Source organism: Taudactylus pleione, unplaced genomic scaffold, assembly GCF_031769625.1.
Source record: "Taudactylus pleione unplaced genomic scaffold, aTauple2 ptg001654l, whole genome shotgun sequence".
Taxonomy (NCBI): Eukaryota; Metazoa; Chordata; class Amphibia; order Anura; family Myobatrachidae; genus Taudactylus; species Taudactylus pleione.
The window spans coordinates 212,912-240,844 of NW_028286051.1; the positions used below are offsets into that span (position 1 = coordinate 212,912).

Consider the following 27,933-nt stretch of genomic DNA (forward strand, 5'->3'; position numbering starts at 1 on the left):
GGTCACATGTTCCCTGTCAGGCCTGAAGTTCCCTACGCTAGAGTCTGTCACCATCAGTCTGGTTGCGTTCCATAGGTTGCCATGTATACATGGTAAACGATCGGGGCATAGCGCACTCTATACTGACTAAAGTAACTCAAAGTTAATCTGCATATCTACTCACAGGGAGGGACATGGTTAACCATTCATTCTTTGGATAAAAACGAACATTTAATAGACTTAATCGCTATAGTACATTAATGTAGAGGAAGACAGATTATTGGAGCCTGAATAGACACAGTGTTAGATTCCATCCATGCTGTCAATACCAAGAAGAAGAGATAAATGGAAACTCTACACATACGTCTACAATGGAAAAATATTAAAGCCTGAGTAAACACATTGGTATATTCCATCCTATAGTAACAATATCACAAAAACAGAGAGAAAAAAATATAAACACCACACACATCTCCTATGTGCAAAAAGAAAAAATAAAAAAAAAATGAAAAAAAAAACAAGATCAACAATAAGAAAATCAACAATAAAAAAATATATAAAAATATATACAAAAATTAAAAATACACACTAATAGAACTTAAACAATAAACAGATACAAATAAATTAAATATATACATGTGGGTACATGCATGCCTTGATGTACACATGCATCCTCACATGTACAAATAAATATTTAAACATAAATCAAGTATAGATGTGCACAGATGTAACCGTGGTAGTAAGATAATATATTAATTCAACGTAAAATATAGAGTATATTTTAAACCAATGCAATCTACCACTGTATCAAGACAAAAGTCCAAGGGAGGACTGAAACGTTGACTACTTATGATGGCTTTCTGATAATAAAATCCTTTTTCTACAACTACAAGTCTGGTGAGTGCGCTCAATATGTTTCTATGCTTTTGGAGCTACTATGCCCGTTCGAGTCTGCGACCCCAGCAATGGTGATACAAAAACGTGAAAGTGGACCTTTTTGCTTATATATATATATATATATATATATATATATATATACACACACACAAGAAATAACTGTCACTCCCAGCCCAAATACTCAGAGCAAAAACAGTACAGTGAAGCACTGTTTTTTCTCTGAGTATTTGGACTGGGAATGCCACTTATCTCTTATATATATATGTGGAGGGGTACCACACCCCAAGGTGAGCACCCCAGCAAGCATTTGGAAGGCACTGCAACAAAGTGAGTGCCGGTATTTTTATGTTTTATATAAATTTGTGTTTTCATTTGAATCTAACCTAAATTGTTTTTTTAGATTTTTTTTACATATTAATTTTTTTATTGACCTAAAATTACCCCGAAATCACTTTTTTTTATAATTTTTATTTGTTTTATGCGTACAAAATTAAACAAGAAAATGTTTGACAAGAAAAAGTTTGTTTTTTATATTTTTTTTTGTTTTTGGGGGTGACAGACTGATTTTTTCTAATTTTTGCATGGGTATATTTTCATAAAAATATTTGCACCCGATTTTTTAAAATTGAATACCGCAGGAATTGGGAGTGCACATACCCTAGGTGAAAAAATGGGCACGACATTAGATTTTTCTGTCTCAAAAATTGCACTCTCAAATCGATATTACCAATTCAGTGATCAAGTATGAAAATTTTAAGGCACTTACAAACCTGACAACATTCCAGGGCTGTAGCTGTGTTACAATGTTGGAGTAGCTATCTCCACTCTTCTGAAATCAGCATTTCTTTGCCATTTTTAATTTAAAACCCCCATCCACCTCTGATTACTCACTGTAGTGATCTGTACCTTCCATTTCTTCACATAAACTTTTACAGAAAAAAGTGGAGAAGGGTGGCTTCTGGAGAGTGAATACTGAAGACTCAGGAAACATCTCCAGTGTTAAACTGTATGAGGGAACTCAACCTTCTCCATCTAATGAGATTGAAATTATATTTGCACTGCCCTGTATATACTATTCATTGATCTGGAAAGCTATCTCAGCAGGGTAGGAGTGGAGGAAGAGTAGAACTATAGATCACAGTACACAATGGGATCAGAGATCTTGGGCCAGAGTGCATGGGAAAGTTGGAATTGGAATAGTAAAATAAAATATAAAGCCTCTCTCTTAGGAGAGGCAGGAAATTCAGCATGAAAGTTCACACAGCAGTGGTTCAAGTAAAGATTGAACTTAAATTAAGTGTCATTACCAGAATTAAGATATTAGATGGAGGCAAGTGAGATTAGAGTGGTGATGGGACAGTTGACAGTTGGTGAATGATTATTGGACGTATCGGGGGTTGGCTAGTGAAACCCATGCTCTCGCAAGCACTTTGTGGGCCTCTTTTGGTCAGGGACTGTTTGTGGGCATCTCTGTACAAATCCCAGGCACATCTGCATGGTGGATTGGTGGTCCATAAGTACAATTAGTTCTCCATCTTTGGTATTAATATAGTTGTCATAACCCCTATTCCAGTTATTGTGATACATCACTGAAATGGTTTCCCAGCGCATATACAGTCAGGTGCATAAATATTGGGACATTGACAGAATTTTCATATTTTGGCCTCTATTCACCACCACAATGGCTTTGAAATGAAACAAACAAGATGTGCTTTAACTGCAGACTTTCAGATTTAATTTGAGGGTAATTACATCCAAATCAGGTGAACGGTGTAGGAATGACAACGGTTTCTATATGTGCCTCCCACTTTTTAAGGGGCCAAAAGTAATGGGACTATCAACTCAAAAGCTATTTCATGGACAGGTGTGGGCTATTCCCTCGTTATTTCATTATCAATTAAGCAGGTAAAAGGTCTGGAGTTGATTCTAGGTGTGACATTTGCATTTGGAATCAGTTGCGGTCGACTCTCAATATGAGATCCAAAGAGCTGTCATCATCAGTGAAGCAAGCCATCATTAGGCTGAAAAATCAAAACAAACCCATCAGAGAGATAGCAAAAACATTAGGTGTGGCCAAATCAACTGTTTGGAACATTCTTAAAAAGAAAGAACGCACCGGGAAATAATTCTTCTGTCATCCACCACAGTTGTTTTCCATGGTCTTCCGGGTCTTTTGGTGTTGCTGAGCTCTCCGGTGCTAAGGGGTATGCAGGTGCACAACCTATATGCATGCCAACAGTTAAAGACACATATGTACACAGTTACACAAAAAGTTTCACAAACACACACACATATATATATATATATTTTTTTTTTACACCGACACTATTGTACAGACACATATATACAGCTGCACAGACATATCTGCACACACACACATTTATATATATCAGCCATAACCTTACAGGTGAATAACATTAAATATCTTGTTACAATGGCACCTGTCAATGGGTGGAGTATATTATGCAACAAGTGAGCCGTCAGTTCTTGAAGTTGATGGGGTTTATTTACAAAGTGTCTGGTTGTAAATCCGGGTGTTTCTGATCATATTTATGACTATGCCCAATATTTAAAAGGACAATGCTTTTACTAGCCGTGTCTTGCTAGGAAAAGCATCACCCTTTTACATATCGGGCATAAAAATGATCAGAATAGACCCCGAACTTTGAAGTAGGAGAAATGGACAAGCGTTAGAATCTGAGTAACTTTGACAAGCGTCAAATTGTGATGTTTAGACGACTAGGTCAGAGCATTTCTAAAACGGCAGCTCTTCCAGTATGCAGTGCTTAGAACTTACCAGAAGTGGTCCAAGGAAGGACAGACAGTAAACCAGCAACATGGTCATATGCGCCAAGGCTTATTAATGTGCATGTGGGATGAAGGCTAGCCTGTCTGGTCCTATCACACAGAAAAGCTACTGTAGCACAAATTGAGCAGGGGACCAGAATCAGAAGTTGTGCTGGCTTTTTCACAGAACACATGAAATTGCCATTGAGGCCAAAAGCAAGGAAGAAATGAGGAGATAGTGTCGGTCCCAGCTAATAAGACCTGTGGCAGTCGTAGGCATCATCGAAAAAAGGAGTCTGTTTCAGAGAAATCCCTCATTTGCTTGATAGGCGGCCTCAACAGTGGCCTCCTTAGGTGACGACACCTGTGGTAGCTCTCTACAGTTGCCTAGTGGTAGCGCCGCTGCTGCATCCAAGGATGCTAACAGCATCCATCTCTGAATCAGGACCAGAGTACACCCCTGCAACATGCCCGCAAAACTCCCATACAGGGGCCTGTGTGCAGCTGTATGGGCCCTCTCCTCTTCAGCAGAGCAGTAGACTGTGGCTTTGTGCCTGAGTCTACGGCACATGCGCAGGTCTCCGGGAACATGGCGTCCGTGACTTATGTCTGGGGACATCTTTACTGAATATGTGCAAATCACTGGGAAAATGTCCACAGCGTCATTTTCCTGGTGATTAAATTCTATAGAACTGGTCAACGTGGTACTCCTCTGGAGAGGTAAATATAATTTTTATATGAGTGCAAGATGTTCAGTGTGGGCCCCCCTGCACCCAGGGGCCTGTGTGCTGCGCACACCCTGCATCCATTATAAATACGCCAATGCTCCCATAACATGCCTATCAGATGGAAGATCTTTGTGCATCTGCATAGCCACCTCCCAGTCACTGCCCAGGAACACCCAGCATATTGCAGAGTCTATGCATCTCAATTTATCCTCCATCTCTGTGCACACTGCACAGAGGGCCTGATTCAGACCCGCTTACGAGCGCAGGACGCTCGCAAGCGGGTCGATTGTGCCCTACTGCGCATGCACGTGACGGAGGGAGCTCCATCGTGTGCATGTGCGAGACCCGTCGAGAGATGGGCTTCCCATGGGAACGCCTACCGTCATTAGTGATGTCAGTGGGAGTGATTTTGGCTCTGATAGAACCAAAATCACCCCAGGGCTTGCGGCAGCGAGACCCTACCGCAGGGTCTCCGTCGCAAGCCCGATGGTCGCGATGGTCAAGACCATCGCGACCATCATCATGGACGCTTGCATATGCTGTGGGTGGTCACCCACAGCTACGCGAGCGGCCTGGAGGCCGCTCCAAGTTGAGGGAGGAGGGCCCTGATTGAGAGCGAGCGCTCTGGTCAGAGCATTCAGCTCTGAATCAGGCCCAGAGACCAAGTGACGCATACGCGGTGCAACTTTAGAGATTTAGACGGATGCACAGTCGCAAAAAAACATCAGCATTGTACCCAACTCAGCCCCTACATGTGGTTATATAGCATCAAAAATATATCACTAAAAGCAGTAGACAGTCAATTACTTCTAGCCAGTCACTAGGAATTCCCTTCCCTGTATTAAACCTTTGGCATTATACAATGACACAAGGCTAATAACAACATAACTGTATAAATCACTCTGAAATGTCCTTATTTATCAATAAATGTAATCATGCAGTATTATATTATATTGTATTTGTACAAGCCTTGGTAACATCTGTCTTTGTCCTATTACCCATATTTGCCTACTTTTGAAAAGTAGTTTCAGGGAGATTACACACTATAGTAAAAAGTGCGGCGCTAGATGTCTGACACCACCCAAAAGGCGTGTCTAGATCCACCTATGGGCGTATCTGTTGCCAATTGGGTGTGTTCTGGACCAAATTAAATTACAATTACTTTAAGTAAATACTTGGCATGTGATACCAAAATATTCTGTATTGCTGACATGGAGGCAAATTATGTCAGTACATTCCCATAGACACGGGCATAAGAGGGCCTTGCAAAAGGAAATGTGGACAAAATAAGAATCTGCTCCCCCACAACGATTCTAATTAAAATTCTTCAATAGATGACCACACAAATATAATAACACATCTTACTATATGCTGACACCCTAGCCCCCCCACTGACATTAATATGTCTCTTCTCTGCCACACTGACATTACTAGATCTCCCCCTACCACATTAACATTACCAGATCCCCCACACACACATAAACATTCACATTAATAGATTCCACCACCCACAAACACGCACACACACACACATTCCCCTCACCTCACCTCTCCTGCAGCACTGACACTGACCACAACAGATATAAAGGAGATTTTTTTGGCTCAGCCTCTGAATTGTGAAACACTCACACACAACTCCTCGGGCTCAGACAGCTCAGCATCAGCTCCTCCTCCATGTGTCCTCCTCGGGCTCAGACAGCTCAGCATCAGCTCCTCCTCCATGTGTTCTCCTCGGGCTCAGACAGCTCAGCATCAGCTCCTCCTCCATGTGTTCTCCTCGGGCTCAGACAGCTCAGCATCAGCTCCTCCTCCATGTGTCCTCCTCGGGCTCAGACAGCTCAGCATCAGCTCCTCCTCCATGTGTTCTCCTCGGGCTCAGACAGCTCAGTATCAGCTCCTCCTCCATGTGTCCTCCTCGGGCTCAGACAGCTCAGCATCAGCTCCTCCTCCATGTGTCCTCCTCGGGCTCAGACAGCTCAGCATCAGCTCCTCCTCCATGTGTACTCCTCGGGCTCAGACAGCTCAGCATCAGCTCCTCCTCCATGTGTCCTCCTCGGGCTCAGACAGCTCAGCATCAGCTCCTCCTCCATGTGTCCTCCTCGGGCTCAGACAGCTCAGCATCAGCTCCTCCTCCATGTGTCCTCCTCGGGAATGGCTGGGCAGAGAATGCTGGGAGCATCAGTCTCTCCAAGCAGTCTGTGTGAACTTTGGCTGGTTAGTCAGCTGCTCTGTGCAGGGGTGGACCCAGGAGGGATCTCTCTGTAATAAACGGACTCCCTGACCCTGCGTCTACATCTGGACTTGCGCATGCGCAGTCCGGACTTTCTGCAGCGCTGTGAGGAATGCGGGGGATTACATCTAGTTTGCGGGGTAGCGGGAGCTCCCACCTCAATTCGGGAAGCTCCCGCGGAATTTGGGAGGGTAGGCAAGCATTCTATTACCTGATATATGTTTGTTTCTCTTTCAGCTCTCCTCAGTCTGTGGATGGATTTGACCAGTGGGATGATTAATATTCAGCTGATCCCTCAGTATCCAGTGATCCAGGAATCTGTCACCCTGAGTGTTACTGAGATCACTGGGAGTATTGTGTCTGTCACTTGGTATAAAGGACTAAACACCAGTGCTGGGGATCAAATCCTCACATATATTCCTGGTGTTACTCCCTCACTAATTCCTTGGCCTCAGTACTTCCCTCGGGCCAGGCCTTTACCTAATGGCTCATTACTGATCTCAGATCTCCATATAACAGACAGCGGTGATTACACAGTGCAGATACAGACAGAGAAACCACAAGAACAAGCCTCTGTGACTCTGACTGTCTATGGTGAGTAACGTGTAGTCACTGTGCCAGGCAGATGTGTGATGAATAATCAGAGCCGTAACTAGACTTTTTGGTGCCCTGTGCCAGAAAGAGCATTGGTGCCCCCCTCATTTTTCAAAGGGACATAATGCACCCAAAAAAGGGCCATGGCTTCATGGGGAAGGGCAAGGGAAGAGATAGGAAAGGCCAGGAGATGCTGGGGATGAAATAAGAGGAAGCTACAAGCAAGAATGATAATAAACAGAAATTTGACAGGCCCAAACAGCGCCCCTTGACCTGTGGTGCCCTGTGCGATGGCACCGGCCACACTACCCTAGCTACGGCCCTGTGAATAATGATTGGTACCTTCTATGTGTGCGGCTGCTGGGTACAGTGGTAGCTCCAGCTCTGGATATGTTTATATTACATCAGCCCTTACTACTAGGCTGGAAATCATAGAGTGGGACAAGCATGCCCAGATTAACAATTCGGCAGATGGGGCTACAGCCCCAGGCTTCCACATAAAACTAGGCCAATCATAATGACAGCATGATGATCAGTCACCCAGCTGGCCACATGGTCATCCATAAATCAGAAGTAATAAAATTGTGTTTGTATTTTCCTCACAAAATTATGCAATTTTTCTGCTTACATGTATTTAGGGAGAAATTGGGGCTGATAGTGAAGGAATGTACACTCCTACATGTTACTGGCCACACCCACAAAGCACTGGCCACACCTCCTCCACTTTATGGGGTCTATTTACTAAGCTTTGGAGAGAGATAAAGTGGATGGAGATAAAGTACCAGCCAATCAGCTCCTAACTGCCATTTTTCAAACACAGCCTGTGACATGGCAATTAGGAGCTGATTGCCTGGTACTTTATCTCCATCCAAGGCTTAGTAAATAGACCCCCTAAGACTCAACTGCCACTCTTTGACCATCTGAAAGGTTGGGATGCAATCTCGGTCTGACAATGATGGGTCTTTCTCCTCATTGGTGAGAGACACTCTCGGCCTCATACAAAATTTTACTTACATCTGTTCTGTTAGTGTAAAATATGCTTTCTGTATTGTAAATGCACTCCAAAATATACATACATATACAACTATATCACCTCTAAAGTCCGTATGACTGGAGAGGTGAAACAGGTTCAGGGGTAAATGCAGAAATATGACAGTGGGGATATTTATATTTATATATATATATATATATATATATATATATAAACACACAAAGAAATGCCCTTAACCTGCGCTCAGCTTTATTAGTATATAATAAATGGCTACAAAACTTCTAAAACAATCCCCCTGTTAGGCTAGAACACAATATTTTATAGAGTAGTATAGAAGATGTGCCCCAAAGAAAACAAATAACGAATTGTTCACTTCAATTAAATATATAAAAAAAGTCCAATATAAAATAAGCTCGTAATCCAATTTGCAGTATTATAAATTCTTAGAAGAGATGGATCCTACGGCCGACTTGTGCACTTTATGTATACTAAAAACTTCAGTGTGGCTTTTCTCCCATACAATTGGATTTTCTTAATATGAAGAAAAACTCCTTATCTTCTTAAGGAGATAAATATCTAAAAATAAACCCTTGCACCAAGAATACACCCAAAGAAGGCCCAAAGGCCACCATTAATATAAAAATATTTATTATACATAAAATCTTTTTCAATCAACAGTATACAGCCAGATAGAATTCAGAGTTGTATTGATATAAAATAATATCACACCTCAATATGTATAACGCCCTTATATAGGGTAGATAGCACACACCCTTATATATACATAAATATATATATGGAGATGGAAAATTGCAGCACCAAAAGAGGTAGAAACTCTTACACTGATTTATAAAAAAAAAGGTTTTTTTCCATAATTGTATAATTGTATACACAAATTAATGTATAGAGGCCCTGATTCAGAGCCGGACGCTCTGAAAGAGCACTCGCTCTAAATCAGGGCGTTTTTTTTTTGTGTGACCACCCACAGCTATAGCGAGCGGCCAGGATGATGGTCACGATGGTCAAGACCATCGTGACCATCGGGCTTGCGATGAGACCCTTGTGGTAGGGTGTCGTGGCCGCAAGCCCCAGAGAGATTTCGGCTCTAACAGAGCCGGAATCTATCCACTAACATCACTCGTGATGTCAGTGGGGCCGCCCCCAAATGGCAGGCGTTCACATGGGAACGCCTCCGTTTGGGCAGCCACCCCCCGGTCCGCCCACCAAAGGGGGCGAGCTGTCACTTAACATCGACAGCTCGCCCCCTTTGTTGCGAGACCCTGATTGACGGATTTCCCGTCGCTAGCCGGGTCTCGCGCATGCGGACAATGGAGCCGGCCACCATCGACCCGGTTGCGAGTGCTCAGTGCTTGCGACCGGATCTGAATCAGGCCCAGAGACCAATGGGAAAGAAAACCTGTATAGATGGTGAGCTACCTGTATACAGCACTCCCCAGCAATATAGGTGTCGGCTCAATCAGAAGTGCAACACTGGAGATCTGTTGCTGACGGAAACATACAATAATTAAATCTGCATTTGAGCACCCAATGTCTTGTATATCTTATGTGTATACAAAAAGGAATATTCAATTCCATGTAATAAGGTAATTATTTCAAAGTGCAATATGTGCTAATGTGCAAAAAATTTGATAAAACTCTAATAATCTTTGGTATTTTGTGTATTCGAAAATTATAGTACATTCATACCATAGAGTGCATCATGCAAAAAAAGTAGTACATAATAGACTTTTCTTAATGCTTTTAAAGTGCACCATGTTTATGTATACATCAGTAAATGCAACAATATACCCTTAAACAATGATCTAAAACAATATCTAAACAATAAACAATATCTAAAACTGATAAAAATAATTGTTTATATCAGTGCATTGTGCAAAAAAGGTGCATACTAGAATTCCACAGCACCTATCATTTTGTGCAGCAATACTATCACCTATTAATATATATAAATATGCAAAAAATGGATACACAATTACTTTGAGCTAAAAGAGCAATTTAATAAGACAATATCTAGACATAAGAGGTGGAGTAGACTATAAGTCAACATGCATTGCACATTTTTTTTAACCACTTGCCTGGCACGGTCGTATCAGATACGACCATACCAGACTGGGCTTTCCCTGACTTGGTCGTATCTGATCTGATACAACCAGTCAGAAATGCCCTGTGGGTGGGTGGCTGTTGGAGGAGAATGTTCCTGCAGCCACCAGCCCCAGAGGGACCTCCACGGTCCCTCTGCAACTACATTTTCTAATCGTTTCTGCTGATCACTGCTGGGCACAGTGATCAGCCAGCCCGGCGCCTGCCCCCCTCTATGCACACACCCGGTGCTGCTCCTGGCAGATGCCGGGTTAGTGAACTAAATGGAGCCTCTGCTCCTAACTAAGCCCCGTGCAGCCTCTGCCTGTTCCCTCCCAGCCACTCGCTCCCCTCTTCACTGATCAGCTCGGCGCTGCTCCTTGCAGATGCTGGGCGGTTGCTATGAAAGGAGCCTGTGCTCCTGTGGTAATGAATATATAGCCGCTGGCCCCCTGATTAGACCTGGCGCTGCTCCACGCAGACGCCGGGTTATAAGACTGAATGGAGCCTGTGCTCCTGTGTAACCCCAGCGTGGCTACTCGCAGATGCTGGGGTAATGAACACATACACAGCTGCTGCCCCCCCTGGTTTAGACCTGGCGCTGCTCCTCACAGATGCCAGGTTATTACAATGAATGAAGCCTGTGCTCCTGTGTAACCATGATGCTGCACTGCCGGGGAAATTCAGTGACTGGAAACTCTGGGCCTGATTCAGACCCGCTCGCGAGTGCTGAGCGCTCGCAAGCGGGTCAATGTTGGCCCAGTGCGCAGGCGCACGAGGGAGCCGGGTCAGTCGTGCGCATGCGCGAGACCCGGATAGCGACGGCCAAGCCATCGCTCTGGGTCTCGCTACAAAGGGGGCGTGCTGTCGATGGTGAGAGACAGCACGCCCCCTTTGGTGGGCGTGGCTGCCCAGATGGAGGCGTTCCCATGGGAACGCCTACCATCTGGGGCCGGCCTCACTGACATCACAAGTGATGTCAGTGGGAGTGCTCTTGGCTCTGATAGAGCCAAAAGCACTCCAGGGCTTACGGCAATGAGACCCTACCACAAGGGTCTCATCGCAAGCCCGATGGTCGCAATGGTCTTGACCATCGCGACCATCCTTTTGGCCACTCGCATAAGCTGTGGGTGGTCACCCACAGCTATGCGAGCAGCCAGGAGGCCACTCTAAAAAAGAGAAGGACGGCCATTGGCAGGTTACAGTGATTTGGAACTCATACTTTATCCCCGATCCATCCCTTCTGCCCTGCTTACAGAATATTTGGTGCTCTTGAAGTGTGCTGCTCATTCCTGACCGACACAGATCATATGCTGGCCCCTGAAGTGTGTACTGCTCATCCTTGACCCACACAGATCATACTGTATGATGGCCCCTGAAGTATGCCCAATTCATACCTACACACACTTCTCCTCCTTCTTCTCTTCCAAACAACAGGGGTAGGCAATCCTAAGGATTGTTCACTCCTACCTCTCCATCTCTTCCCAGCAAAAGGGGTGGACAAACCTATGAGGATTATTCACCTCATGATATTGGAGACATATTGTTGTGAGTCCTGTGATAGTGTAGCTGAGGAGAGAGAGAGATAGACATCAGTGATTGAGATAAGGATACAATTGTTAGATATTACAGTGACTGACACAATTATAAAAAAGTTATAAAAACTGTGATCATCAAAGTACGGTGAAAACCATTATCCATGTATCATCTACAATAAGAGTGCAGCGATGTCCACCAGTGATATAGATTCTGATTCTGGAAGTGACATGTATTCCAGTGATGAAGAATAACTACTTTTTGATGCCACTCATGAAGAGCAAGATCAAGAGGAGGGGCGCCAATTTTGCGCTCTATACGCGCAAAACTGTGGTCCAGCGCCACCACAATTTCCCTTCATGGGTGAACACCAAGTGACAATAGAAAGTGGAATTCTGGGATATTTCAAATTGTTTTTTGACCTACACTTGGTCGAATTGATTACTGTGGAAACAAATCGGTATGCTGAACGGTGCAACACCACGCCAGTTTTCAAGAAGCAATGATTGGGTCCCAACAAGGGCTGCAGAAATACTGGTATTCTTATCTCTGCTAGTGCTGCAAGGCTTGATACAAAAACCTCTGCTGGAGTGGTACTGGTCTAAAAGGAATGCCCTGGCGACACCATTTTTTGCATCAATAATGTCCCACAGATGGTTTATCTTACTGAAAAAATTCCTACATTTTGTAGATAATCAGGCTGAAGAAAAAGCCCATCCCAACCCCAAACACCAGAAAATATGGCTTGTTTAGTCCTACTTGTCCAAGAGGTTTTCTGAACTACTGACCCCAGAACGAGACTGTCAGGACTTTAACTATTTCAGTACATAAAGACAAACTACACTTGCCGAAAGTTCCACTGTGGTCATTGGAGGATCTATCCTTGTTACTGGCATTCATCACATCCAGTGCACAGAGTGTTAAAGTGATCATCTGTTTCTTAGGTGTGGTCAGGTTGTTGGATTCCTTGATTGCTTATTATTCCAAACCTGATTCTATTTGGGTCACATGTTCTGAACTTCCTATGGATCACAGACCTCTAGTATAAACCCCTGTTACTAACTATGCCTCATATGCCTCAACTATGTCTGTGCAACGTTACTTTCAGGTCTTCATTGGACTCTGCCAGATCCCCGCTGTGCCTGGTGTATGCTGTGGACCTCGCTACATTCCTGCTTGTGTTCCGGTTCAAGTTCTGATACATGTTATCAGCTGCACTACAGAGCTCAGCATTGCCATTGTTTTTCCGTTGTTATCCTGCTCTATTACTGCTATTCCATTCTACGCTACACTATTTGGTTTACTTGTTATTATTGACTCATACGGACACTGGGGTTACTTCTTCTACAGTTGTCAACTGCACTGTTACAGTCTATCCTACCAGGACTGCATTATGCCTCAGGGCTCAACCCCACTCCGGACCTTCATTACGCCGCAGGGCTCAACCCTGCTCCGGACCTTCATCCTACCGCAGGGCTCAACCCTGCTCCAGGCCTTCATCACATCGCAGGACTCAACCATGTTCCGGACCCTCATCACATCTCAGGGCTCAACCCTGTTCCGGACCCTCATCACATCTCAGCGCTCAACCAAGTTCCGGACCCTCATCACGTCTCAGGGCTCAACCGCATTCCGGACCCTCATCACGTCTCAGGGCTCAACCCTGTTCCGGATCCTCATTACGTCTCAGGGCTTAACCTCATTCCGGATCTATTTACATCTCAGGGATCAACATTGTTCCGGACCTCCGTCACGCTACAGGGCTCAACCCTGTTATTGACCTCCATTCTATCCTGAGGCCCTAGCCTTGTGTTGAACTCGGGGTTCCACCCCACACCAGTTCAATGTGTACTTTGAACTTTGTTTCTCACAGGGGCATTCCCCTGCACCTGTTAGTGCATGTCATGAACTTTGTGTTATTTAGATTTAATGTGGAACTTTGCCATACAGTTTTTGTTCTTGAATTCTTGTTCTTCTATTTACTTTTATTTCGTGTCAGTGATATTTCATGAAAAAGTCATTCCTAAAACCACCTCAGTTTATATTTCCTAGTAAGCCTGACTCTTCCCAGGAGCCTCAAGTGTCTGTAGCTGTGACAGAGACATCTCCATTGATGAAAGTCTACTGCTGTACAAAGGCAGACTGGGGTGGAAGCAGTATATTCCAAGTTAAATATCCAGATTTGGAATAAAAATGTACATGCTGTGTGAAGCAAAATCAGGATACATTTGGCACCAGCATTATATATACAGGCAAAGGGACTATAGTGGACACATAATACCAAGGTTTACCATTATCTGTGCAAATAGTAATGAGTCTATTGAAACCCTTACTCAATAAGGGATATTGCTTCACAACAGACAATTTTTATACATCCCCTCTATTGGCCGATATATTGCTGACCTATCGGACTGACACCTATGGGACCCTGAGAATGACCTGAAAAGATGCCCCTGAAGCACTGAAGAAGAAAAAACTGCAAAAAGGAGATATTGTAGGCATTCAACGGGGAAAAGTGTGTGTGATGAGGTGGAGAGATAAAAAAAAGATGTCTGTATCTTATCTACAGTCCACAACATAGAACTTGTAGAAACTGAAAAATCCTACACAACCAAAATCAAACCACAGGCTGTTATTGATTATAATTTGACAATGGGTGGGGTAGACCGTGCAGACCAGCACATTACTAATTATCCCATAAGCCGTAAAAGGGGTAAGACATTTTATATCAAAATATTTACCCACCTATTAGACCAAGCAATTTGGAATGCTTACATCCTGTTTAAAAAAAATGGAGGTGGTAAAGCCCACCTACAATTTAGACTGGAGCTAATAGAGAATCACCACACAGCAGAGACCTGCACAACAAAACGTGGCCGGCCACCACCTAGCCCAAACCGCTTACAGCTAACAGAGAGGCACTTCCCAGAGTATGTCCCTACTACAGAAAAAGACAATGCAGCCAGAAAATGTGCTGTTTGCTGCTCTAAGAGAGATGAAAGTGGCAAAAAAAATATGCAAAGAGACACGGTTCTACTGCATAGAGTGCGACGTTGGACTTTGTGCTGTGCCTTGTTTCAAAGTCTTTCATACTGAAAAAAATGTCTAAATGTTCCATTACACTGAAAATTACTGTTAAATGAGTTTTATATAAGTCTTAAATAGTTTAAAAGTGTTTAAAATTCAAGTTCATGAATTTAAAAAAAAATAGCTATTTTATGGTATACTGTTTCAAAATAGAAAAAAAAACAGAAAAAAAAAAGATTTTCTTTAATAAAATTGTGTTGAATAAGTTTTAACTAGATGTTCTTGACCTAATTCAATCATAAAAAACCCGACAATTTCGGAGCTGTTTTTGGGAAAAGAATTTGCCCGTTAAGTGGTTAAAAAAATAAATAAATTAATAATATACTGTACATAACACATCACATGAAGTATATAAAAATGAGTTATCAGGTAAAACAATGGTAAGTTCATGAAAGGTGAGAGAAGTCTCCAACGCGTTTTATCCGGGTAACAGACTTCTTGAAGAAGGAAGCACAGGTACATACAGAAAATAATCAAATGAACATAAAAGATCCCAGCACTCCTCTTGCTTGTCAGTCCACTGCAGTGGCTTGCAGCAACAATCAGCCATGCTCTCGCAGCATAGCTCTTTGTCCCTGGCACTACAGCCACTTAGGCCTACTAATTGGCTGCTTGCCGGCATCAGTGCAAGGAAGACTAGGTGAATGGGGGGTTTAGACTCCTCCTCTGCTGCTGATTTCATGCTGACTCGGTGACATAGAAAACCCGGAATTCCATATTTCCACTTTGAGCTGTGCAGCCCAGAAAACCCGAAGTTCCAAACTGCTGCTGTAGCTGCAGAATATGCTGGTCTTGTTTTCTTCTCCCTTAGGGGTATATTTACTAAAGTGCGGGTTTTTAGAAGTGGAGATATTGCCCATATCAACCAGTCAGATTCTAGCTATTATCTTCTAGAAGCTGCTAGATAAATAGTAAGTAGAATCTGATTGGTTGCTATGGGCAACATCTCCAATTCAAAAAACCCGCACTTTAGTATATATTTCCCTGCTGATCCCACCAGAATGTGGGCAACTCAGGTGAGAGACCACCCCTCTCACCACAATGTAATATAAAAAAAAAATATATACACTGTATATATATATATATATATATATATATATTAGGGATGTGCAGGCTCGGATAGGTTCGAGTTTGCACGCCGAGTTCGGATTTTTCCCTCCAAAAAAATGGAACTCAGAACGAGGCAAAACGTCATCTTGCATGCACAAACATCATCATTCCCAGACAAAGTCCAGGAATGATGATGTTTGTCAAAACTTCTCACCCTTTTCAACCAGACACACCAGGGTTATTGCATAGGGCGCATTAGTAGTTGGCGCAAATTGGGACCACGGCGGTACGCCATCAAGGCTGGTTGTTTGTTAATACTTTTAAGAGCTGGATCAGTGGTGATAATGGACCAATGACGTCTGATGGCCTTATTTGTAGTCTTATCAGCCAAATCGTAGGTAGCAGGGTATATCATTCTTGACAGGTTAATATTTGACAAACATCTATTTACTACTGTCGGTGAGTACCCTCGTGCGAGGAATCTGTCACGCATCTCCAACAATTGTATTTCAGACACATCCTGAGATGTATTATTTCTTAGAACACGTAGAAATTGTGATATGGGGAGTGACTCCTACAGGTTGCTTATGTGATGGCAAGATGCATGCAGCAATGTATTACGGTCTGTAGATTTGCGATATAGGGTTGAGCTCACACCTGTACCATGATGTGAAATGGTCACGTCAAGGAAATTTATAGTATATTTATCTAAATTAGTGGTGAAGCGTATGGGGCCATCGATTGCATTGAAGGCAGAAACCATGTTGAAAAATTCAACATCGGTACCCCTCCAAATCAAAAACAGATTGTCAATATACCTTTCATAACAAACAATCTTTGGGCCAAAATGGCCCAAAATATATTTCTTTTCATACTGCTGCATGTACAGATTGGCATACGATGGGGCCAGATTCTACCCCATCGCCATGCCCAACAATTGAATATAATAATCACCACAGTAGAAAAAATTATTAGAACCAAGTACAAGATCACTTAGCTCACATAGGAACTCAATTGGAGGTCCCACATGCGTACCACTACCAAGACTGGTTCTGACCGCCTCAATACCATCCTGGTGTGGTATCACGATATAAAGGGATGATACATCCAAGGTGGCCAACCACATCACATCAGTAAGATAATTCAGTAACAAAATTTTGTCAAGGAAATCAGTTGTATCACGTAAATAACTCTCCTTTGCAACTACACGCGGTTGGAGAAACCCATCAACAAAAATCACTAGGGGCTGAAGCGCAGAGCCCCTAGCAGATATAATTGGACGCCCTGGTGGGTCGACCAATGTCTTGTGTATTTTGGGTAGTAGGTAGATAATCGGGCATATAGGATGTGGAACTGTTAAATAGGCTGCCACACTTTCATCAATCCACCCATTTTGCACTGCCCTACTAACTACCTGATCAACCCTACCTTTGATCTTATACATTGGATTGGTAGCCACCTTGGTCTAAGTATGTGTATCACTCAACTGGCGAAGCACTTCCCGGTCATAGTCGTACCAGTCTTGTTCCACAACGGCCCCACCCTTATCTGCCTGACGTATCACCAGTGACTCATCATGTATCAATCTATGTAATGCTTGTCTCTGTACATAAGTCAAGTTGTCATATCTTTTGGAAACATCGGAGACGGACATATCATGTTCCACTAGTCGTAAAAAAGTCTTGATACTGGCGTTACTTGACTGAGGATCAAACGAGCTGGGATTTTTAAATTTGCTAACGGTGTTCATTTCACTAGAGTTTGAGAAATATTCACGAAGATGTAATTTACGTCCAAATTTATAATGTTCTACAGACCAATTAAATTTATCGTGTTGTACCGTAGGTACAAAAGAAAGACCAAGTGAGAGGACCTCTGTTTCAGCCTGAGTAAGTGATCTACTAGAGAGATTATAAATAGGCTCTAGTTCTTCTGTCGCCCCCTTCCCCATTTTCTTGTATTTACCCCTGAGCCTGCTTGGGTATCGGGGGCCCGTCTGGAACCTAGGCCTTGGCCTCTGCCTAAAAAAACTCCACTAGGAGGACGTTGGTTACTTGATTCACTTTCAGAATTTGATTGGGAAGATGACATATCAAATCTAGCAGGAACCGTATATTTTGGGGTACCACCTGGGCATCTAGAAAAATTATCGCCCCTAAGCCACCGAAAGACTTGGTGGTTAGTATAGTCAGAATTAACAGTAGCTATTTTTTTATGTTTAAACGTAATAAGGTCCCTCTGATAACTGTTAGTCTGTTCTTGCAATTTCACCAACCAACTCTCAGTATTATCAGTGGTCAAGGTATCAAGATGGCTGCTATTAAACAGTCTTATTTCATCTCTGACTTTGGGCAATTCATTCCCCACCTCCTCAATTACATATTCACACACACATGCTTATATATATATATACAGAGAAATATAGCACACATATATACACATACATACATATTTGCACATACACACACACACACACAAAGGTCACTTGTTGAGCATGCAATTACAACAATGGGTACAGATGCAGAACAAGCAGGCCTTTGTGTAGAGTAGTAAAGAAATGTCTGTGCTGCACTGGCTGTAACACTGAAGAAATATCTTTACACTCTGCCCCGATTACTGGACCACAAATGTATATGGAGAACATACCCACTTCTCCCCCTTTTCAACCAGACACACCAGGGTAAGGGAGAGGAATATTTAAATCTCACTGAGGATCTATATAGAAGGAGTGGGATAGCACTGCAATGGGGGTGGTGATAGGCCTTTTTTTTATATATTTTTCTCTCTCTACACACATTAAACACCACCAGTATTTCAATCAACCCCCCTCCCCCCCCCCCCCCGCATTACAGTGCTGATTCACTCCTTCTATCTATGACAATTAGAGAGGCTGGACACCTCCAAACACAGCTGCACACAACTCCCTCCCCGTGTGTCCCAAACCCACCCCCATGTTTCACTTTGAGCGCACTGTCACAGAACTTCACTTAGGATCTAGTTGGCATTTATTTTCTTATCCTACTGACTCCTGCTTTTAACACCTACACAGCTCCAGTTCTGCGCTCCTCACTGGTCTGTGCGTGAGGCTGCGATGGTACTCGATGTTATAAATGGTTTTGCGGTCTTGCTAAGGATTACGAATGTGTGTAAGGTAAAGTGGCTGTACTTATCACAGCCGTAGGGAGGGTGGTGCGGCTGGTACCTCCGCACAGGGCGGTAGCATCCAAGGTCACAGGCCCGCAACCTGTCCGGCTCCGGAGGTCTGTAGAGAGACCTCCTGCAGTGCTACTTGGCACCCGCAGAGCGACGCCGAAGAAGTTACCCGCCCTCCACCCACCCCCAGGTGGAAATAGGTAAGCACTCAGAAGGAGGAGGGGGTGGAGGGGAATACGAGGGGTGGCAGTGCATCACAGGGCACACTGCCACCCAGATACGGCACTGGTACTTATGTTGTGCTGCGTCGGCATAGCGATCGCAGTGGATTAGCATACTATCGCGTAATCGCTATTGCAATCCGTAATGAAGCAGGCCATTTATCCCTTGCTTTGGAAGGTCCTCTTATAGCAGCATCTGACTCAGACTGCAAAATCCACTCAGATCTTATACTAAGGGGGAAATATACTAAGATTCATATTGGTGTGTGATCTCTAATCACAGCTCTTCATCTGAACATTTTCCACTGTAAATCACAAATTTACTAAAGAGTGTATTTGGCTGGCATTTGATGGTGATACTCACCATGTTCTGGTGTGTGCGACTTCACTTGTATTGACCCATAATCACACATGAATTCACAAATTCCAGTAGCGTGTTTATCAGAAGCAAATATAGATTAGTGAGATCCGTGCATGCTTCTCTGTGTAAAAAAAGCCTTTAAAGTGTTAATTAAAAAAATAATGATGTTGGGTCCCCTCTCCCAAGCATAACAAGTCTAAGGCTCTTTTAAGCCAGCCTTGGTTAAAAAAAAAACAGGGAAAAAAATGTGCAGGGGTCCCCCGTATTTATTGACCCAGCACCGGGCTCTTGGATCTGCCCTCGTCCTAAAAATATGCAGAAAACTTTGAGTAGGGGTCCCGTATTTTTAGAACCAACACCAGGCTCCACTAGTGGGTGGGTAATGCCACAGCCTCCCCTGCATGCCGGTACTTCATAGAACCACAAGTGCACAACATGAGGGGCATTAAGGGCCCGCTGGTACCTGTAGTCTCCATGTAAAAGAAATATAAAAATATTGACAGTATACTGTACACACACTAAATGTTTTATTCTTTTATTATACATGCAGTCACTCATTCACTCACTCGCACTCACACTACATACTGAACTTGTCTCTTGTGTTGGTTCGTCCCCTTGTCCAGTAGCATCCTAGGTGAAGATTAGTCCTCTTAAGTAGCATCCTTAGGTAAGAAAATAACAAACCTAACAGACGGACATAGCAGAGCTATATATGTACATACTATACATACAGTACTGATGCCGAATGTCACACGAGTGTGTTCCTGCACTTGGAGCCCCGCCAGCCAATGAACGGCTGCTGCTGAAGGAAACAGACCTTTGATTGGCTTTGAATTACTATCTCTGAGCCAATCAGCAGGCTGGCCATTGATAGACGTAGACAGTCACTCACAGTGGGTTGGGTACGGGATCCCGACGGACAGAATGCCAAAGTTCAGAATACTCACAGTGGCACCCCGATAGTCAGAATGCCAACAGACTTTGATAAGTATTCTAACCCTAACCTTCCCCCTAACCCACCTTTCCCGCAGCCTAACCCTAACCCTCCCCCTCTCGCAGCTTAACCTTAACCCTTCCCTCCCACAGCCTAACCCTAACGATGCCCTAAATGCCTAACTTTAAACCTAACTCTAATCCTAACCCTAACCTTAATACTCACTGTTGGGATGTCATCGGTCAAGATCTTGGAGCCGGGATTCAGACTGCTGTCGTGATTTCAGTGCCGGGATTCTGATCACCAGTATCCTGAACGCCTGGATGCTGACTACATCCCCTCACAGCCATTCAGCTGCTTACCAGTAAGGAAATGGTTATGGTAACTGAAGCACATTCAAGTGACTGACTGTAAGTGCCAGATCATGGCCAGATTTAGGGTATGCTAATAGGCTGCAGTCTCGGGGCACCACCACCAGGAAAAAGGATCATATTTTGTTATTACATTACTCCTCGCCGACACCTGGCGGCATCGAATGAAAAATCTCTCTTTGCAATATCCAGTGGCAACTCAGGGCCAGATTCAGACCCGGACGCTAAGCCGCGAGCAAATGCAGCCAAAAGGGACCGGGTATGCAAATGCCGCGATCACACTGTCTGTTGGAAGGACGCCCTCTATGCCTTAGAGAGCGACGGCAGAGTGAACGCAAGCCAGTATAAAGATGCCCACCTTTCTCTCTTAGCACACGTCATCTACAGGAAGTGTGTGACTAATCGGGGACATTGAGAGCCATCGGAGCTGCACGCAGCGCTTGAGGTAGACCCTACCCCACCGCAAGCACAGCGATCAGTGCTGTCTAAAATACAACCAAGTGACTTGTACAATGACGCATCTTTGATAATTATGCACAACCCTAAAACACCGTTTAGACGCCCAGACACGCCGGCGTTCGCAGCACCACTCCCCCGTTCACAAGAACCTTCCCCTGTTACCACCCACAAACGGCGCTGTCACTCAAAGTAGCATCCCGTCTGTGTAATAAGAGTGCACAATTCCTGAGCGCAGTGAGTGACTTGCGCATGCGCATATTGATGCATACGCATGCGCGAACATGCAATTATTGGCCATAGCGTGCGTTCACGGCTTAGCATCCGGGTCTGAATCAGATCCTCAGTCCCACATGAATCCGGTGCTGCTGCCTCACATTGACACTGAATGGTGCTCAGCTCTCTGCTTTTATCCCTGATGAACATCATCACGCAGCAACACAGCAATACTGCCAGAAAGGAGCCGTGTAATAGCACCGCAGTTCATGCAAAAAATAAAGAGGAGAGAGAAAAAGGAAGGAAAAGAGAAATAGAGAACCAGAGATAAAATAGTTATTGCAAGAGAGAAGGAGTCACTTAATGGCATATGACAGTCGTTACCAAAATGAGTGCTGTGGCACTCTAATGTTGCCATGGGGCACTTGCAGGAGTGCTATGGGTATGATAGGCAAAACCAATATAGGTGGCTGCCAATCATAAAATATGTGTACAAACAGGAACGCAATCCTGTCTACCATCACATAACTGAACCTCAGGATGACATATAAGTACAATTTACTTCATATAATAATATTTGTTGAATTTCTCATTAAAAATTTTGGCCTAGGGATACCATGAAAACAATGCTGATACTGTACTCTAGGGCACCAAGTTTGGGAACCAATGGCATAAGGTAAGAAAATGGTGGGGTAGAGGAGGCTTAATGATGTGTATGACATTTGTAAAAAGGCCCACATGAACAACTATATACGGGATGGTGTCAGATAGGACCAGGCATGAATAAATAAAAAAATATAGTATGGGGCAAAGAGAATCAGACCCTCTAAAAATAGAAGGAATGTGCAGAAAGAAACAAGCCCAAATGATAAATATAAAGGGGGGGCAGATATATGTAATGGCACTTCACTAACCATTAATATGTGTATTGGCACTAACAAAGCAGCATACTGCATACTAAGCACATGAGAAGAAATGGTCACTGCACTATTATAAAATCCTTCCAGCCCTCATTCTAACCAGCTGCTCCATTCTCCATTCTCTCTGTCTATCTACTCCATCTGTGTCACCCGTCTGTATGCCCAGAGCCGTAACTAAACTTTTTGGTGCCCTGTGCCAGAGAGAGCACCCCATTTTTTAAATATGGACATAAGATAGTGCACTTGAAAAAGGGCCATAGCCTCCTGGGGAAGGGCCAGAGAAGAGATAGGAGAGGCCAGGAGATGCTGGGGATAAAAGAAGAGGAAGCTACAAGTGAGAATGATAATAAACAGGAAAATTGACAGGCCCAAACATCGCACCCTGCCCTGCGGTGCCCTGTGCCATGGCACTGGTCAGACTTCCCTAGCTATGGCCCTTTGTATGCCTCTCCCCATTAGAATGTAAGCTCTTACAAGCAGGGCCCTCTTCCCTTATGTGCCTCTCCTTTCCTTACTTATACTATCATCTACTCCAAACTCCCCACAAGGGCACCTAACACTTGGTTGCTGCTGCTGCTTATTTTGAGTGTTATGATCGCTAATGGTGCAATGTGTATAACCATGTCCTTGTCCTGCATTGTTATGTACTGTAAGTCACTGGTTTCTTGTTCGCTCATTTGTTTATGTACTTTGTTAGGTGCTGCAGAACCCTTGTAGTGCCATATAAATAAATGAATAATAATAATAATAATTATAAATATGTATCTATCAAATTAGCAGTTATGACATGCACATGCTTGCCATAATTATAGTATATAAAAGGTATAAAATCAGCATTTTATATACTCACAGGCAGATCAGTTACCATGAACTAACAAATGTGGTCAATAGATTAGTAAGCCATTAAGTGATGCCATTATGTTGCATATTCAAAGAAAAAGATGTGTAGTGTGGCTAAGTCGCAAGGTCCGTGGCATGATTTGAGCACAGGTGTATGAGGATGAGGACACATCTGTACATAAATCAGGGAAGCAAAAAAAACCCAATACAATAAACAGGGGTAAGGGATGATGGGGAAAAGGGGAACGCAGCACAAGTAAATACAGACAATGTGTTCTCTAAATTATAGAAAATATAATCACATGATGCAATGGTTATGTCTGACAGAGGTGCTCTCAAGAAGTAATAAACTGAGTACAAGGGAAAAAAGAGAAAAGTAACTCCTTTGATTGAGGCACACTGTGTCACATATATTAAAATGTAACTTTTAATTGAATAAATTAAACATTCTTTGTACAAAAAAACACATCATATGGTCATCATGTTTAAACCAAAGAAACTAGAGTGTGATCACACCTAGTATGAGAAATAGGAAGGTATGCAATCATATATCATTTATGTATTTAAGAGATACCATATCCATTCGAATTAGCAGCAAACAAATCAAAGTGTTAGTGCAATCAAGAATGTCCTAGAAATAGCAGCAAAAATTAATACACATATATCTGAAAGATACCATTGATATATAGATTAACAATAAATGAAATGTCAAAGTGCTAAGTGCAAAAATATCCTAAAAATAGCAGCAAAAAAATCCTAAGTGTTGATACACATGAGAATAACAATGAAAGAATACAAGTTTGGTATAAAACAATTCATCCAATCAATATCTTCCTTGTGTATATGATCACTAATTATTCCCATGCTATAACTTTGTGGTACCACTATGATTGATGTACAGTGCAAAAATACAAACCTACACAAGTCAAGTAGATGTTGTAGATAAAACTTAAACACAACAATGTCATTTAAATTAATATAAATATGAAAAGAATATGAAACAAATTTGTCAAACAGTTATTAAATCAGAATATTCATTGCATGCATGAACAATGACCATTTCTCATATCATGCATCGTTAATACTATAGGTGCATCAATACAAAGTGCAAAAGTGCATACGTGTGTGAATCACAAGGACATGATGAGACAACCCTCTATATTAGTTAAAAATAGTGTAGAAGGCGAAAATAAAAATAAATTTAAATATAAATGTCAATAATTAATACATAAATCATTGCCTATTTCAATGAATGCAGTGATAACACGGACCTGACAGTTTGGTAATTGACAGAAAATCTGAGATATCCCTCATTATTCAAAAATCATCCCCATGGCAGATCGCAGGAAATTGAAAAGAAAGTATCTGTGCATTTACAGGGAATTGTGGATCTGCTATTGCCAGTCTTACATAAGCATAGGACTGGGAATGAGAGTCCCCGTCCCAAAGCACAGTGAAATATAGAAAGCACTCTCTCTGCTGTCAGTGCAGGCAGTGGGATCCCCCTGTTGCCGCAGTATTGCAGGGTGGGAACAACATAGCTGGCAACTGATGAGAGTCTGGTGAAAGGAGGATAGTACAGAAAATACCTGGTAGCGCAATCAGCGGGGAGAGGAAGAGAAAAATAATGCCTGAGCTGCCGTCCGTGTGATCCAGAGTGCCTGTGTGCACAGGGACTCCCGTCCCCCGACGTGTGTTTCGCCTGAGAGACTTTGTCAAGAGGGCTCACGTGTTGATGTTGTGGCCGGAAATAAATCCCACCGGCTATCTCATGATTGGATAGGATGCTCTGATAGACAGAGTAATCCTCCAATGCCAACTGCGGAAATAATGTTCCAATAGCGCCATAAATCACACATCTGAGGGCTGATTTAGTGTCTATAAAGAAAACATAGCAACACAAACCGTCCCTACTATAATCAATTAATTTACTTAATGTTGACTCATGGAAACAGTACTACACAGCATTATTAAATTTAAGAAAAATATATAAATGAATATTGGTCAGGATTTGATGTTAACAACGAAACCAGATAAGTATGGTATAACTTATGATAAGAGATACTTATTCTAGTAACAAATCAAGGTAAGTATAGTATAACTTATAATCAGAGATAAATGGAAATTACTTAAAAAAGGGGGGGGTTCAGAAAAAGTAATCTCCTCTCATTACAAAAACAGTCCATTTGCATACAATATGCACTGTACAATATGTGAGAAAGATGATAACATTAAAAATTAAAGATTAAATACTGCACTATAGAAACTAATAGATATTATCAGTGTAGATACATAAAAAAAGCCCACATTATTTGATAAAATTAAATTTATACTTAATGTACAAAAATTATTGATGTGTGAAATGAAGAAAATAAAAAATGATCAAGATTAAAAATATGCTAAAAAAATGAATCATTCTGCATGGTGTAAAAATGTGATATGCATAAGTGATAATTTGTAATGGGAAAAGTGAAAATAAATAAATGATGATAAAAGAAGGGAGGTGATAAGAAGTGTGAAGGAGTAGTGTACAGAATTGAAAAACAATAACTCGTGCTCTAATAATAAAATAGTGACAAAAGTGTAAGAAAGTTATCCCAACCTGTTCTTGCTGATTTATATTATTTTACTAAGAGAAAGTGTAGGATGTATGTTGTACTGTACATACATAGCTTCACCATCACTAGGACAAATAATTTAAGGGGCATACACACTAGACGGTTCGCTCCATGAGCGACATCGTTTAGTGTGTCCCCGGCAGGGGTGTGATCAATGTCTTTTTTAAGGTGTCACTGCCAGGGCCATGGAGCAGACTTAAATACCCCCAAACCGGAAATCCCTTTAAATAGGGGGTGTGGTCATCTTTATAAACAATATAACCAAAAAGGTATCTATACTGTATAATATACATTATACATACCTTATATTCTATTACCAGGATTTTCGTGTCCATTATTCTCATGGTCCTTATAAGGATCAAGGAGGTCTTCCTTACTTACTTCCGGGACCACGGCTTGTGTGTTCCATAGTCTGGAAAGCACAGTGTGTCCACCGGAAGTGGTATTACATCTATCACCATCAAGCGTGATGGGACTAGCTCGTCTCATGGTGACGCGACATAACGCTGCGCTCGCTCTGAATCAGGGCCATCCTACCTATCATTGGAGCAGCCTCCTGGCCGCTCGCATAGCTGTGGGTGACCACCCACAGCTTATGCGAGCGGCCAAAAAGATGGTCGTGATGGTCAAGACCATCCATATGAACGCCTCCGTCTGGGCAGCCACGCCCCCGGCACGCCCACCAAAGGGGGCGTGCTGTCACTCACCATCGACAGCACGCCCCCTTTGGTGCGAGACCCATAACGACGGCTTGGCCGTCGTTATTCGGGTCTGCGCATGCGCACGACGGAGCCGCCTCCATCGTGCGCATGCGCACTTGGGCACCATCGACCCGCTTGCGAGTGCTCAGCGCTCGCGAGCGGGCCAGAATCAAGCCCAAAATGATTAAACAATGTGATAAATTACATAATAAATAATTACATGTTCCATAAAAACAGATACAAAAATGTTACATCAACATAAAATGAGAATGTTCACTAGTACACTAAAATTCATACAGGAGATGTCAAACGGACAGTATGGGATTTAAATATCTTATAGAAACCATTTTGTTTTGAACTCTAAGGTTAAACCTTTAGGTGTAAAAGTGCCTAAACTGAAGATAGTACTCATCTCTGTCCTGGCTAAGCGTTCTTCCATATTGTTTTCCTCCAATAATTGGGCACCAATTGTATACCACAGAAAGAAATGAACTTAGATGGATTGCATTCATGTTGATCTTTAAAATGTGCTGAAACTCCATGTGTTATAAGGCCCTTTTTAATGTTTCGGAGAAGTTCAGCCATTCTCTCTTTTAGTTTATGCGTAGTCCGCCCTACATATTGTTTGTCACAATCACACCTTAATAAATAAACTACACTTTTGCTGTGACAAGTTATAATGCTATAATTTCAAATTCTTTTTTATTATAACTGGAAATGTATTTTGTAATAACTGAATACGTGCTTTTACAATTTTTGCACATGGGGCACTGGCCACATCGATAAAAACCTTTAGGGGTCTATTTACTAAGCAGTGTTAGGAGACAGAGTGATCAGTGATAAGGTGCCAGCCAATCAGCTCCTAACTGCCATCTCACAGGCTGTGTTTGAAAAATGACAGTTGGGAGCTGATTGGCTGGCACCTTCTCAGTTTTCACTCTGTCTCCTAACACTGCTTAGTAAATTGACCCCTTAGACTTAATAGGCTTAATCATCGGTTGTGTGTCCAGAGAACTCCTCACTATGGGGTAAATTTGCTAAGATGGGAGTTCTATTTAAGAAGTGGAAATGTTGCCCATAGCAACCAATCAGATTCTACTTCTCATTTATCTAACACCTTCTAGTAGATAATACCTAGAATCTGATTGGTTGCTATTGGCAAC

At 42.7% G+C, this 27,933-nt stretch overlaps 1 protein-coding gene across 1 annotated transcript in view; it reads left to right on the top strand.

Moving 5' to 3' along the window:
* Nucleotides 1-2,124: 2,124 nt before the first annotated feature.
* LOC148442032 (cell adhesion molecule CEACAM7-like) overlaps nt 2,125-27,933 on the top strand; it is a 39,242-nt gene continuing 13,433 nt past the window's right edge. The window contains exons 1-2 of the mRNA XM_088464333.1: nt 2,125-2,206; nt 6,859-7,215. Of these exons, the coding sequence (XP_088320459.1) occupies nt 2,125-2,206; nt 6,859-7,215 (439 nt within the window). The remainder of the gene's footprint in view (nt 2,207-6,858; nt 7,216-27,933) is intronic.